Consider the following 15,579-nt stretch of genomic DNA (forward strand, 5'->3'; position numbering starts at 1 on the left):
TTTTAATTTTCTTTTGCTTTTCTTTTCGTATTGTTTCTCATTTGTTCAATGTTTCCGTTTTATTTTTGATATACACATTTGTTTTCTTAATTCTTTGATTTTTATTTTCAATATTGATAATGACAAATGTATTATTGAATAATGTATCTCATCTATTTGTTTCTCTTCTCTATATTTTTTTCTTATGTAATCTGTAATACAATCAATCAATCATTCTATATCGAGAAAGTTCTATTTTATTTAAGAAATTGATCAATTCATCTTATATACGTATGTTTTGATAAATCATCAAATGTTTCTTTTAAAGATTTTATCGTGAAAAAGTGAGATTTATCGTGTTTTTTCTTTATCTATTCTTTATAGTTAAAAATATTTCATTCCATAAAAAAGATTATATTAATTTAGGGATTTAATTTAATAAAAAAGTATTTTAGCTCATCGAAAAACCAATAAACCAGTTTTCAAAAAGTAATAGTCGGAGAGAAACAATGTTCTCTAAGAGAAACAATGAGTTAAATTAAGGGAAATATGGAGAGAAATTGTGTTAGAAAAAGAGAAATTAAAGAGAACGGAGTGAATCGATCTATGAAATGGATGATGGAAAAATGGTGGAAGAGAATTTTGGACGATGTTCCAATGGGATGAATAGAAGGTGAATTTCTCTCATTTTTTTCAATTTTCAAGCTAACAAATCTCTCACCATTACTAGCCCATCACATACGAAAAAGGATAAGAAGTTTGTGGAAACTCACGAGGGATGTTTTTAATTTGTCTCCATTTTTTCTTTCATCTTTGCAAAATTACTATTCTCCACTCTCTTTGTTTGGTAACTATTATTATTTCTCATTTCTCACTACGCTTAATACATAATACTCTCCTATATAAACCCTCAATGACACAATACATTGACAAATGCAAAAACTTTATTTCCTTATCTATCTATTTACTTTACGAATCAAACTTCTTCATAACATACATACATTGCAAAACTCCTTATTCTTATTTTTCTTTTAACTATGACTTTCTCATCCACAAAAGAAATAAGTCAAGATAATCTGAAAGTGAACCTAACAACACGACTTAAATTAAATGACACGAGATTCAATTGTTGAAGATGTCTATCTCAAATCAATACATATAGCAATGATATTCTAGCATTGTTTCAAAATGGCCGTAAATGGATATTATGTTTAAATTGTTGCAATACAATTAAGACCATCGAACATGAGTCAGACCAAAATTGCTGAATCTAACTTTTATCAAATAAATAAACCAATTGTTCTTACGAGGGAAGGTAGCTCTAGATTGTGTGCACAATAACCCATTGTTAAGACTGCTTTACATGTGGAGTAGAGCATAGCATGTAATTGTTTATAAAAATATGCTTTTGAAATTCTTTCAAAAGTTTATATTTTTCTTTTTTATTTTTATGATTATTTGATGATTTTTTTCACTTTGCAGAAGAATTGAAAATTCTCATATCTCTACCATTATACTACTCCTCCAAAATTTCATCCCACCTTCTCTTACAAATTCTTCATCCTTTAGGTCCCACATCTTTTAAGTCTCACAACCTACTTCTAAATTTGAAGAATAGCGAAACTAATGATTGTCCCAAATTCGTCTACGTGAAGAGACTACGAAAATTGGAAAGCATCAAAACTATGAGTTATCCTTAACCTTAATTTCATTTTAATTAGGATAGTAATGCATGTTAACTTCTAAATGGTTTAGATACGATTAGAATAAAATGCTTCCATCAACAACATTTAAAACAAAACAAAAAGAACAGCACTCTTAACTTTTAGTAAATAATAAAACAAAAGAAAAAAAAAACAAACTTACAAATAAAAACAGCATTTGAAAGGTTAAAGAGGTAGACGTCTCGAATGGTTTCACTAGAAACAATCTAACTGCAGTACAAGGAATCTTTTTCTGCAAGTGCGAATCTTAATAGAGCGCCTTCAAAGCCAGGCTAATGAAAGCCAAAAGGGTACGCTACAAGGGTATTAATATCAAATCTTCCTACTTTTCTTGCCCTAGACTATCCTTAAGCTCTGCTTCCAGAATAAAAAAATTCAGTACCATTTTCCTTGATGTAAAACTGAAAATTCTGTACTCTGTTTCTTAACTTGTCTTGCAGGCCTTCAACGGGTTTGTTCAAAACTGTCAACTGCAGAGAAGCAAATGAAACATGTCCAACAACGCTCAAACAAGTCGCAGCAGTAAATTATAAACAAATTCGGTTCAAACGACAAAACAGGAAAAAATGTATGATTAGCAGCTTGACAATTTAGTTGACATTTTACAAAAAGATATATGTAAGCAGTAGATTATTCGTATCTTTACTCTCAACGGTATATACCAACTAAAGTTACATCTAGAAGAGTCAGATATATACAAGCACAGTTGGGAAAAAAATTAATGAAAGTGGGGTCAAGAGAGCCTCTTATCTTTTTTCCCTTGCTTGTAGCACGACACTTGTACGAAATTATTGGCATATAGATAACTATGCACCATACAATCACATTATTGAGAAAATAATGAAATCAACAGCGACAGCCCCTCACATATAGGGTCAGCAATCTGGAGGACATTCTTGGTAATTAAGATCAGGAAGAGTTCTCTCTCTCTTTTTTCTTTTTTTGATACATTAGAGTTGTTGCATAATTCTCGACCAAGGAAGATGTAGAGGGGAATAATTCAAACGTAAATAGGTGTATAAAATGATATTGATAAACATGAAAGTTAAAAGAACAAGAAACTGTACCTGCCCATGAACGTCCTTTGCTATACCAGTGGCTAGTGGTCCTACTTTTATCAAAACGTCAGCAAGGTATTCCAACTGTAGACTCAATGGTCTTTTGATGTCCATGTAAACATCTTCGTGATCGAGTGCAATTATGGAACAACCCTGTGGCAAGAGCAAAGTGCGAATACTGGAGTTTGAATATGACAACATTGACAAGAATATGTGAAGAATGAATACTGGAGATTGAATGTGACAACATTTCAAAGGATATGTGAAGAAGAGAAGAATTCAGTTAGCACAAAGGGTCTTACAACTTCTGATAATAAAGTGTGGCAATAATGAAGGAAGTCTAAGACAAGATTTGAAGAACCATTGGCAGCAACCTCCAAAAGAGATATATCATCAATCACAATGGTGACATGCTTTTTGTTCTCTTGAATTAATGCATCAACAGCTCTCTGGATCTTGCAGTACAACCCAACAAGAACACCTTCATCTGTTTCCTTTCCACTTCTATCTGGTAGCAGAAAATTTTGCATCATATGAAAGATTCAATTACCATAAAATACATAATGGAAAGTCAACCACCTTTTAAAGCCAACCATGGAACACATGACAGAGAAGTTCTGTAAATTATTTTGGGTAGGGCCTAAGTTGGAGAAATGGATGCACAACGTTACATGGGATAGTACGAATAAGCCCCCCAACCTTGAGTTGGAGGCTTGGGCATTGGCTGTGTAAATAATAATAATAATAAAAATAAAAATGAAGCTCAACTTGCTGGATGGATTAGAAGATTCACAAATGAAAGACAACCTCTAAAGGAAGGTTAATATGTGACTATGTCTAACTTCTAAGTATCACTTATCTGACCCTTGCTAGGGAATTATCCTCCAAAGCCCGTCAGCCATACATCTCCAGCTGTCTAGCAGCATTAAAGACCTTTTGCAGGCAAAAAATTGGTGATGGCAAGGATTAGGGGTGATACAAAAAACAGAAAAACCGACAAACTAAAAGACCAAACCAATCCAAACTGATCCAATGGTTTGGTTTGGTTTTTTAGTATCAAATTGGACATCTTGGTTTGTATTTGGAGAAAACCAAAAAGTATTGGTTTGGATCAGATATTGGTTGGAAAAATCAATGAAAACCAAACTGAACTAGTGGTATAAATATACTCTTAAAACTAATTTCTTCATTAGGTATTTTATTAGTATTTCAATCATTATGGTGCATATCTTTTGTTTAGAAAAAAAAACAATTATTATGTAGCATGCATGTTTTTTATCTAGAATAGTGCCAAAAATTAAAAACTAAAAATGTCAAATAGCAATATTAAAAAGAAAATAGACATAGTTTAGGGTTTAGGATACATCATTCTAGAACGAAGGATACATCATTCTAGAACGAGCAATGCATTGATGCTAGCTCGTTAGCCGAATCCTTCCCCAATCTTTAGTCATTACAGATGAACATACAAGCCATATGGTTTCATTTCAGAAAGCTGGAATCAAACCTTCAAGACATGGACTCTTGACCTACATAGAAACTTAAAGGAAAATGAGATCAACGAGAGGCTTCCTTGCTAGAATTGCTAAAACGAGTACTCTTTCAAATGCTGTGGATAAACAGGTTTGGCCAATGGAACTATCCACTATTTACTCGGTGGGATCCTATAACCAACCTCTCCAAGAGAACCAAAACAGCGAGAAAGGCCCCTCAATACATGGCTTTAGGATGGAAACTTGGAAAGTACCCTAGAAGACCAAAGATTTCCTTTGGGAGCTCAGCCAAAACAATATCGACACCAATGATAGACTGCAGAAGAATCTACCGCATCAAAACTTATCCCCATCCATCTGACTTTATAAGCTTGTTCCTTTCTTGGGCACTTTTGGTCCTCGATTTTGGAAGCACCTAAGTTGGCACACAGCCAATCTCTGACAAAGCTAAGACCTATGATCTTCTTAGTGATTTGGTTCTCTTTAATGCTCTTGGTTGGAATCGGGTACAAAGTTCTTCAAGAACTAATCTCATTAATCTTTTAGCTAAGCGGAATTATTTTTTGGAAGTTTGTGCTTCCTCTTTTGTATTCATCAATGAAATTCTTGTTTCATCTTCAAAAAAGAAAAAAAAACATAATAAATAAATTAAAAAAGGTACATTTTTCTGTTTTAAATTGAAGCTGGAAAAAACAAAAAACCCTAGCCATCCATATTTCATGGATATCCAGATATCCAAGCTCGGTGATGAGGAAGTATGTAGTGTCAATGAATTATGAAAAGGAAATTCTTCACTGCAAATGTAGAAGGGGTGGGGGAAAGAACCTACTTCCCATCAATAGCTGGATGTGTAACCAAACCTTCCCAAGTGTAACTAAATCATCTTCTATACAAGTTGGAAATAAAACTACTTTAAAAGATGCAAAAAAGAAGGAAATGGGGAGGGAATAAGATCATACGCTTAAATGAGGATCTTATACCTGGTTTTCTCACCTGAACAGCCCAGCGTAAGCATGTCAAAGAATACGAACCTACCGTTATCCCTTTGAGCCGCTAAGTTACACCCCTGATTAAGAAATAGTTCCGCATGAGCACATCTCATTCTGAACACTAAATTAAAGTAATTTTGACAGAATCTTAGCACAACAGATAATAGATGAATGGGAAGAGAGATCCAACATCAAGATTACTATTTTCAAATTTTTATCACTAAAATGCAAGTTAAGTCCAAATGTCCCTGTATATGCTTGTTAATCATTCCGGTTCCGTTAGATAACTTTTTGGTTTTAAAAATTGTGTTTATTTTCTTATCATTTCTTTACCATACATATCTTATACATAGCCAAATTTCAAAAACAAAAACAAGTTTTAAAAAACTACTCTATTTTTTAGTTTTGATTTTGAGAACATCCCTAAAAAGAGGACAACAAAACAAAGAACTCCATAGGCACAGGCAGAAGAAAGCTTACTTTTCAAAAATAAAAAAACAGACAGTTATCAAACTAGCCTTAAAAATTTCATAAACTTCATTGCACTGAAAAGAAAGTCAGTAAATCACCCAATAACGGATTCTTCAAACAACTCATATCCGTGAAAATTCTTAAAACCCATTATGTTGAAAACACTGATAGCAACGGTGAGAAATCAAGGATACTCCATTACACCTGCACTACAACCTTCTAATATATCTCCACCACGGTTCCTCACCAACAACAAAATTCAAATGAGCAATAGAAACTCAGACAAGAATCAAAATAACTCCATCACCCAATTCACCCAACAAGTAACCAATAAACATCCATATAGAAAGGGCGATAACGCACCAGCTTCCTGAGGATGCGGTCGTAATGGACGAAGGACTGAGAGAATGCAAGGAAGATGACGGCATTGGAAGAGTTAGGAGAAGAAAAGGCGCGCTTGAGGAGGTGATGCAGAACAAAAGCACCGCTTGTTTCAACGCAATCCTCGACGAGCAACAGACGGCCGATCAGAGGGGAGGGATTGGTGGGATCGTCAAAACCTATAGCTCCATCAAGCAAATTCGAAGCCATTCGGTCCATTATGGTTCTCGATTTTAGGGCGGCGACAAGTCGGAGCAGAGCGAGGAAGGAGAGAAGGTAACTTTAGTTTGGTTTTAAGTTTCTAACAACGTGTAAGTTTGTTTAATTTTCCTTCATAATAGAAAAAATATATTATAAATATTAGTGTAATATATAGATACAAATTATCTAATAGTGTGTTTAGTGCTCGTATAAACATGTAAATTTATTGGCCATTCAACATTCATAATGTGACTATCAAATACCGTCATGTAACCCATCTTGTTAAATTATCTTTTGGTAGAGTTGTAAGACACACTAATTATCTATTGACGAATAAATGGTACGATTTTTTAATTTTCTTAATTTCTTACTTATTTATTTATATTTTTTATATTATATATTATTATTTTAATATTATATTTTTTTTATTTCCGTATTTTGATGGTGCTAATTTTTACATCTTATTTAATTTGACTATTTATTTATTCGTAATTTTAAAACTAAACTTAAATTTATATGGCTAGATTATAAAAACAATACACTTTTTTAGTCTAAAGTTTCAAAAGTTTTAAAGAAATTTGTATGGTTAGTTTTGGATAAAAATGATCAGTTTTTTATAGAAAATATAGTGAACTTTCAAAAGCACCCTTAAACTTTGTCGTGTGTTGGGAGTCTTTGAAAATATTTAAAATTTATTTTGATCTAAAGTGAACAATTTAAAATTATAACTAAATTCTGAATTTTTCCAAGAAAAAAATCATATCAAAATGACCCAAAGACTTCGATCCTTTAAAAACATTTTTTTTCCAATTTTACCCTCAAGATTCTACGTCCTATAGCATCTATTGTTTCTTCAAACACGTTTCCTCTATTTGAGCATAAACTGACCTACACAAAACAAAATAAAAATGAATCAATCGATCAAGAAAATGAAATTTAAAATATCAGAAAATAGTATCATCGGAAGTTTTATTATTATTATTTTATCAAGGTGAAATGTCAAGGGTAGATACAAGGTGAATATTGTTGTTCTTAATGGAGTTTTGAAAATTGGGGAAGAGTGGAGAGATAGTTTAGATTGGAAAGAAACAAAACCAAAACCTAAAATCCTACCGCATATGAAGAATTAATATTGATGCAGCCATGGAGGATTTTTCTCGGTGAAAGAAGTATTGGATGAGCCTTCAAATGCTGGGTTCTGATGGAGCTTGTGATTATATCATTTAATTGTTGAATTGAGAGGGGAAGCAACAGAATCTCATTGTTGTTGTGCTTGGTTTTCTTGCACCACATTCTTCCATTTGTCGCCAATTTTGACGGTAGGAGTTTGATTTGAATCGTAGTTTTATATGCGAGTCTGCATTTGCTCCTTAACTTCTGCGATTTCGTGGTCTCGTTCCTCAACAACTTTAACCCGGATATTAATCTTCCTCTCCATCTCTGCATGGCGACTTTGACTGTTACCATGTTGAGGTTTCTAGAGAAATATGTTTCGTGTAGTTAAACTTGTTTCCTAATTCTTGTTTCTTGTTTCCTATTTCCTGTTTCTTGTTTCATGTTTTCTGTTTTTTGTTTTTTGTTTTTTTTTATAGAGAATTGAACTTTGGAGACCTAGAAAGAATTAAAGATTTAATTTAATTTTCTGTCTATTCCATATGTGTTTGTGAAGTAATAAACACATTTTAAAACCAAACCATAACTACCCTTCAAACAATAGAAATTTTTTTGCATAGATCACCCTACACTGTATTGATTCAAACGTTCGAAAATGTAAAGATTGAATTCTCAAACTTATACAAGAATCAAAATTAAACTATCAAACTTACATAATCATACAAATTAAAACAAATACATAAGTTTGAGGGTCCTACTTCTATAATTATTATACATTTTATTGAATTTTATTTAACACTTCGAACAACTTAATAATGAATCTCACCAGAGTTTTAACAAAATCAAAAGTCCATTGAAAAAACTTAAAAGAAGTTGGGTAGTCTTTCTATTTTATAATATATAAAAAATTATTTATAATTACCAATAAAATAATCAAATGATTAAATATTAAATTATAAAAGGGCGAAAAAGTAAAATATTATATGATTTTTTTTCATTTCACGAATATCCCAACAATGTAAATAGGATTTTGAAATCATTTTTATCATTCGAAATCGTAGAATTTGAAATCATTTCTATCCAAATCCTAGTCAAAGCATAAAGTATTTTAAATTAGTGTTTAAAGAAAAGCTAAATTATAAAAATTTCCCTATACCATGCGTTTGTATTATCTCTAAATTTTTCCTATACCATGCGTCTGTATTATCTCTAAATTTTCAAAAGTTTAAAAGTACCGGTTAAACATACATACATACATACATATACTTGTTGTTAGCTTAGTTTAAAAAATATTTTAAAGTATTGAAAAATTTTATAAATACCTTTAGACTTAAAATATATATATTGATTCAATTTTTGCACGAAAATTTATAGTACTAAAATTTTAAGTTCAAACATGAAATTACATAAAATCGCACAAAATTTCAAAACAAAATATCTCCTTAAAATAATAATTAGTTAAATAACAAAAGGTATTTGACTATTAACATAGAACTTCATTAAAACATTTAAGTCCTAAAATCTCTTGATCTCTATTATTTTATTTATTTTCATAAAAGTTAATACATATAAAAAATGTTGATAAACTATTTGCACTCTATGGAATAAAACCACTTAAAAACAATTTTTCTTAATAAAATGTGTAATTTTATTTATTTATTTGTATCGAGAAAGAAAGGAAAAAAAGAAAGAGAAAATAAATGAAGTTAGACGATATTAACATCTTGTACTATATAATTACTGGGATATTTTTTTAACTTTTTTTAGTTTATGAATATTCTTTAAACTTTTGAAGGTTGAATAGAATTATTGTTTTAATATGTTTTAGAGGAGAAACTTTATTTTAAAATTTTGTGAGATTCTGTAGAACATTATGTTTGAACTAAAATTTTGGTTTTCGTGAAAATAGTTTGAGGGTGTAGTGAAATTCATTCGTCAAGCCTTCGTGGTTTCAAAAACACTAAAAGAACCGGTTCAAGCATCAAGACTTATTAGATAAGATGCCTCTCCTATCTCTTGTTCTTACACTTGTTGAACTATAAATAAAAAAGAACGCTATCACTACGAGAAGCTTAAAGGATCAAAATGCATCGGCATTCATGGTGATATCAGAATGGTTGCAAGCTTTTGCAAATCAAAATGTATACAAATGCACAACTTGGATCGACAGCAATTCCAGTGAGGGAGAGGAGGGGGGGAATTAACTGTACACCACGAAGTGTTGGTAAAACGGTAAATCGTTGTCTAAGGCTGTAACATTTCAGGTGAGTTGGGATAATCCTTTAAAGTAGAAACCTATTTCTATATAGATACAAAAACACCAAGCTCAATTGTACATAAAGAATCTTGTGCAAGAAAGAAATAGATGTAACAATTATAACAAAAGAATTAAAAGCTTTCTAAGTAGATCAAAACCTGGGAGTAGAGGAGCTATCTGGTGAGCAAGTGCAGCTAGGAAGAGGCCAATAAACAGACACCACTAGAAATGCCTGGCTATTTGTTTGATATCCTCGCAGTGACATCGTAAATCAAGTTTCCAGCATGTAAATGTAGAGAACGCTGACAAGGGGTTACGAAGATTGCAATGATCCAATGATTAGAATTTGGTTTCATGTTAGCTTCTTGTTTGAACAACTTCACAGTTCTCTTCTAGAAGATCTAGGTGTGGATGAGCTACTGCGAGCGCTTTGAACTGGCTGGGTTTCGGGGTCGTATTTTTGGGAGGCAAGGTATGTAAGAGCTGTGACAACATCAGCAATAAGTGGTCGCATATGAGGCTGTTCCTGAACACACATTGCAGCTACTGCAAGTGCTTGATACAAGCCTCTGACTGGGTATTGTCCTTGGAGCAATGGATCCGCCATCTGGGAAAATTTCCTTCGGTCTTTAAATAAAGGTTGTGCCTGAGATAAAGAAAGGTAAAAAAATTTCAGATTACAAATATATGAACCTTCCCATATTTACTAAAGGACATATGAACAACTATAATGACGCCAATCATATAATTTGGCGTAAGTTGCATTTGAAAATGCAGTACAATATATATCCACTTAGATTCAGCTCATGTATCTGAACTGTAATATTCTAATAATATACAATAAAATTAGTCTTATAATGGAATTGATATAACAAAAGGTAATTCCTTATCCACAAAATTCATAATCTCTAAAAGAGTTAATTAGGAAGGTAACAGCAATAAACACTCAAGCAAATGACACAGACAAAATAATGGTTAAGCTTCTTGCAAGTTATGACCATCCAGACTGTAGAGATATGTACAAATAAAAATAGCTGCTCATATCCATGGATCTGAACAATTGCATCTATAAGAAAGCGGCCATCCAATTTTTATATAATTTTTTCCCCTTTGTGATTGAAGATGATGCATGAAGATGGGTGCACCTACATATCACTCTATAAACAATTTGGCAATGCAATGACTATTCTATCATGAATGAACATGAAATCAACAAGTCATTTTCTAAACTGCAAAAGTATAAAACATATTTTCCTAGTTCATGCCCCGTAGCACAACTCAGTCTATGTTTCACTTCTGCTTTATCTCAGTAAGAGTCATGTTATGGAGTGTGTAAGAATGAGTTGTAACTGCTCTTGGGTAAACATGCAATCTTACAGATCCGACAATTATCTTCATAGGAGGATGATCTTTAGAATGACACATTAAAGCAAAAAAGTAAAATGGAAGGAATAAACTGGATAGTTATAGAGGAAAAGGAAGAGATGATTTCTACCCATGCCACCAAATTATGTTCCCCTGCAGCTCTTGAATTGTCAATAGCTTTTCTCCCAGTAATAATTTCAAGTAGAACAACTCCAAAACTATAAACGTCTGATTTTAAAGTGAGCTGGCCTGTCATTGCATACTCTGGAGCACAGTATCCATATGTTCCCATCACCCTCGTGGACACATGAGTGTTATCCCCCACGGGGCCTAATTTTGCCAAGCCAAAATCAGATAACTTAGGATGGTAATCTTCACCAAGCAGGATGTTAGAGCACTTCAGATCCCGATATATAACTGGGGGATTAGCCTTGTCATGCAAATACTCTAAGCCCTTTGCAGCACCAGCAGCTATTTTCATTCTCGTATTCCAGTCAAGTCGTTTTTTATCGGGTGGGAGATCTGGCACAAGCATGGTATGATGATGTCATTACCTCAAAAAAGAAACAAGACTAAGAAGCATGCAGAAGAAAAATTACTAAAAAAATGAAGATGATGGACAACGTGGTAGATGCAAACCATGTAAATGGTCTTCCAACGATCCCAATGGCATGTATTCATAAACCAAAAGTCTTTGATCACCATCCGCACAATAGCCAATTAAATTAACAAGATTTGGGTGATGAAGTAGGCTCAACATTAGTACTTCAACAAGGAATTCCCTGTTTCCTTGTAGCCCATTTCGATCAAGCTGCTTGATGGCAACTACCTGCATTCAACAGAATTACGAAGATCAGAACCTTCCTGCACCACCAACCAAGCTTAAAACCGAGTTTGAAGATACTCCCAGTACATGCAGTATGAAAATTAAAAGTTGTCTGGCGTTTCAAATAAAAACTTCCAAACCAATGCAGTAAATTAGGTATCTTGTTCATTTCCTCTATTTTTTAGATTTTTTTGTTGGTGCAATATGTGCATGTGAGAGAGAGCACTCAACTCAACATCTTTATAATCAAGCAGCTATAGACAGTACCAAAATTTTGCAAATAACTCCACTTTTGTCAATATGCAATCACAATAAAAATTCTTTTTGCTAGTGACTCCAGATTTCTGCAGACATTTCATCAAAGTAAATATACTCAAGATACAAATTTTAATTATTTCTCAGACCAAAGAATGGCTGAATGCTTTTGGTACAAATGTGCCACCAATAAAGCATGGTTATAGAATGATTTAATATTCAGTATGAACTGTAATAAGATCAACAGGTGCAGAGTTAGTGACTAGTAATGCCAACTTAGCTATCACCATTATCAGTTACAAAGAGTACTGAGCGATGCTAAACTTTTATCTTTTCTTGAATGGCATCATTGATAGGAGTGAGGTCAACTAAACTGGTAAAAAGCTTTAAACCAAAACTCATCCATTAGAATAAGATAGGTACATAAAACATTTAGGATTACTTGATCTTGCATCAAAGATGGGATAGATATCCAATGTTACAAGACTTCATCAATGAAGAAATAAAGCAATAGAAAGTTAACCTACGACAAACATGAGCTCAGCTCAACTGGCACTTATATGTACCCGAGAACAAGAGGTCCTAGGTTCAAATCTACCACCTCCAAATTGTATCACAATATCTTTTTAAAAAAAAAAAAAAAGAAAAAAGAAAAAGAAAGTTAACCTACAAAAACAAACTTGACTTGAGAGTGTGTGTTGTGTGAATGTGTCGAGTAATACGAGTCCATGGTAGCAATGAACTTGACTAACAACCATTGTCATGTTTACTCCAATGAAGGGAAAAAATACCTAAAATCTACCTGATTTATGCTCTCCAATCGTCCTTTATAAACTTGACCAAAACCTCCTTCACCTAAAAGACAGTCAGCTCTAAAATACTTTGTTGCAGCTGCCAACTCTCGGAATGAGAAGGTAATTGTTTGTCCTGCAATTTGATCAGCACCTCCATCTTTCATAGTATCGTTCTTCCCATTATATGTCGCCTTTACCGTCAATTTTTCTGCATCTAAAAAAATGGGTTCACAAAACAATATTCAATAAACAAGTTTTGCAAAGGAGTAAAATGAATTTTTGATAATTAAAATAAATAGGCATCATTGAAAAATAAATTAAAGTTAACATAGAATGATTTGCACACATTTAATAAGAAACAGTTGGAAACAACATCCACCAACAGCAGGAGCTTCATCCAAGGCAAACAAACAACACAGTTTTTCCCCTAAAAGAAAAAGATGTCATCTTCTATAACAGAAAATGAAAGTTAATGCAACTCAAAGAGATATAGTAGATGTCACCAAAGAGAAGAAAATCAAAATAGAGAGACCCATCGGTAGAATGGAATTGAATTAAGTTTATAACAGAGTAAATAATCCAGACATCATCATACACAGTACAGCAGAATCAACTCGAAATGGGAATTTTTTAGAATGGGTTTTACAACACATGTAACAGAGACGTCTCATAATTCACCGAAAAAAAAATTACATCAGCGATTCACTATTAAGACACTAAAATGTCAAACCATTTCAAAAAGCCTTCAACAATCCTTAAAAGAAAAAAAGAAAAAGGAAAGAAGAAAAAAAAAGGACTCAAAGATCAAATCTATACACCACTTAAAATTCCTGGAATCTGCAGACTACAACTCAATTCAAGCTAAAAACAAAACTCAATAGCGCAGAAACAAAAACAAACCCAAAAAAACGCGAAAGGGACAATTAAAACACCTCCCATTTGAAATCCTCGCAAATCCACAGAACTGGCAGTACCATTGCTATTGCCGATGGATTTTTTATACCCAAAGTCAAAGAAACTAAACTCCGCAGTATACATTTGCATAAAACCTTCACTATGAACTCGAATTGAACGGAAACAAAAGCGATGAATTGTTGAACATTGTCCATAAATTTACCTGAAGTTGATGGGATCGGATCATCGTCCTTCCTGTGTACTTGCTGCTGCTGATGTTTTTCCTTCTTATTAGAAATTCCTGAACAAAGAAACCATCCCATGGCGTAATCTCTCTCACTCTCTCTCTCGAACCTCACAGAGTATCACCGAAGCCCAAGAACTGAGCGAGCGAGAGAGAGAGAGAGGGAGAAAGAAGGTTAAAATTTCACACTCTTCTCAGCATATAATCTTTTATTTTCCTTTAAGGTTCTTTTTTGCACAGACGTCCTTTTACTTTACTAAATTTATGAAACACCCCCCACTGTTTTTCTTTTTTCCATTCACTGCCCCAAAAGTGTCGAAATTTGTACAACGTCAACTCGTCGAGGATTGGTTTTAAAATATTTTCTTTTTTTTTTCTTTTGAATTAAAAAACATATGCTTTGAAACTTTTTTAATTTAATTTAATAAAATAAAACTATACATTATGGATTTTATTTAATTATTTGAATGATACTATTTTTATTCTTATAGGCCCATTCTTTAAAAAAAATATAAATAATAAATATGTTTATTTGTTTAAAAAAATCATAAAAATGTAAATTTGTTTTATTTTTTTGAATTTTTGTTTAATAATTTTTCAAAAATATTTAATAAAACGAACTAAAATATTGATAAAATATAACAAAATTTTACATTTTATCATTTTTAGTTTCTATCGTCAGTGGAATCTAAAATTTTATATATTTAATAACTATTTTTATTAATTTATCGTTTGTAATAACTCCTTTAACATATTATTTTTTAAAATAAGTAATTCTTATAAACCCAATTCTTGAAAACAAAAAGCTAAATGATTATCAAACAATAAACTAAATGTAAAAGTTGTTACTTGCCTCCTGAAAGAAGTTTATGAATTAAACATACTATTTTTTGAAAAATCATAGTATTATTGCATGACTTTTGGGCATATTAGTAACAATAAAGTCTATTATTCGAAACTTTTATATTTCAATTATACGGAGAATTTTGTTCCTAAAAAGTTCCTAATTATTTGAAAAATTGGAAGGACTCTCCAATGAAGAGATGTTATATGGAGGTTTTGTCCATATGCTTTACTACAGCGATGAGAGAATATGGGGAGAGAATCAACACAAAGAATAATTATTTGTACAATTATTATTCTCTATTTCATATCATCCTTTCATATTTTACTATCTTTCAATTCAAATTTTAGTTTTAGAATAATGTCACTTTCTAAATTCCTTTATTCATTTATAATTGTTGAGGTTGTATTGGATAACTATTTTGTTTTTTATTATTTATTTTTGTTTTCTTTTCAAAATTAAACCTATTATTTGTATGATTGAATTTATTTTTGTATTATCTAATTTTTACTAATAAAAAAATAGTTTTGAAAACTTGTTTTTGTTTTTTAAATTTGATTAAGAATTCAACCATCGTACAATAAAGTTGTAAAATCACTGTAAGAGATGGTAAAGAAATAGGTTTAGTTTTCAAAGACCAAAAAACAAAAAACGAAATAGTTACCAAACAAGTTCTTTATTAATATTTTAT

The 15,579-nt window shown here is 32.0% G+C and overlaps 2 protein-coding genes across 4 annotated transcripts; both read right to left on the reverse strand.

The window, feature by feature from the left end:
• Positions 1-1,768: 1,768 nt before the first annotated feature.
• LOC103488736 (elongator complex protein 6) lies at positions 1,769-6,429 on the reverse strand. Of its 2 annotated transcripts, none has more exons than XM_008447610.3 (5): positions 6,078-6,429; positions 5,248-5,320; positions 3,064-3,269; positions 2,771-2,914; positions 1,769-2,173 (listed from the first exon to the last, which is right to left on the reverse strand). In XM_008447610.3, exons 1-5 carry the CDS (start codon positions 6,312-6,314, stop codon positions 2,051-2,053), a joined length of 783 nt encoding a protein of 260 aa, XP_008445832.2. In that variant the 5' UTR covers positions 6,315-6,429; the 3' UTR covers positions 1,769-2,050. The 2 variants fall into 2 exon arrangements, with proteins under 2 accessions (XP_008445832.2, XP_050947302.1); XM_051091345.1 differs by having other exon boundaries at positions 3,064-3,265; positions 5,235-5,320; positions 6,078-6,426.
• A 3,052-nt stretch (positions 6,430-9,481) lies between these two features.
• On the reverse strand, positions 9,482-14,241 carry LOC103488735 (probable serine/threonine-protein kinase PBL7). Of its 2 annotated transcripts, none has more exons than XM_008447609.3 (5): positions 14,024-14,241; positions 12,915-13,120; positions 11,671-11,860; positions 11,162-11,553; positions 9,482-10,312 (listed from the first exon to the last, which is right to left on the reverse strand). In XM_008447609.3, exons 1-5 carry the CDS (start codon positions 14,121-14,123, stop codon positions 10,046-10,048), a joined length of 1,155 nt encoding a protein of 384 aa, XP_008445831.2. In that variant the 5' UTR covers positions 14,124-14,241; the 3' UTR covers positions 9,482-10,045. The 2 variants fall into 2 exon arrangements, with proteins under 2 accessions (XP_008445831.2, XP_016900309.2); XM_017044820.2 differs by having other exon boundaries at positions 12,915-13,114; positions 14,024-14,230.
• Between the last annotated feature and the right edge of the window lie 1,338 nt (positions 14,242-15,579).

Source organism: Cucumis melo, chromosome 10 (genome assembly GCF_025177605.1).
Source record: "Cucumis melo cultivar AY chromosome 10, USDA_Cmelo_AY_1.0, whole genome shotgun sequence".
NCBI classification, from domain to species: Eukaryota; Viridiplantae; Streptophyta; class Magnoliopsida; order Cucurbitales; family Cucurbitaceae; genus Cucumis; species Cucumis melo.

Excerpts from the sequence above, each read along its gene's own strand:
- LOC103488736 (XM_051091345.1), bottom strand. The coding sequence starts at position 6,314 with ATGGACCGAATGGCTTCGAATTTGCTTGATGGAGCTATAGGTTTTGAC. Across the intron at positions 3,266-5,234 it reads TGTTCAGGTGAGAAAACCAG|AAGTGGAAAGGAAACAGATG; the intron begins GTATAAGATCCT and ends GCTACCAGATAG. Across the intron at positions 2,174-2,770 it reads CAAAGGACGTTCATGGGCAG|TTGACAGTTTTGAACAAACC; the intron begins GTACAGTTTCTT and ends GCTTCTCTGCAG.
- LOC103488735 (XM_008447609.3), bottom strand. The coding sequence starts at position 14,123 with ATGGGATGGTTTCTTTGTTCAGGAATTTCTAATAAGAAGGAAAAACAT. Across the intron at positions 11,861-12,914 it reads GATTGGAGAGCATAAATCAG|GTAGTTGCCATCAAGCAGCT; the intron begins GTAGATTTTAGG and ends TGTTGAATGCAG. Across the intron at positions 10,313-11,161 it reads AACATAATTTGGTGGCATGG|GCACAACCTTTATTTAAAGA; the intron begins GTAGAAATCATC and ends TCTTTATCTCAG.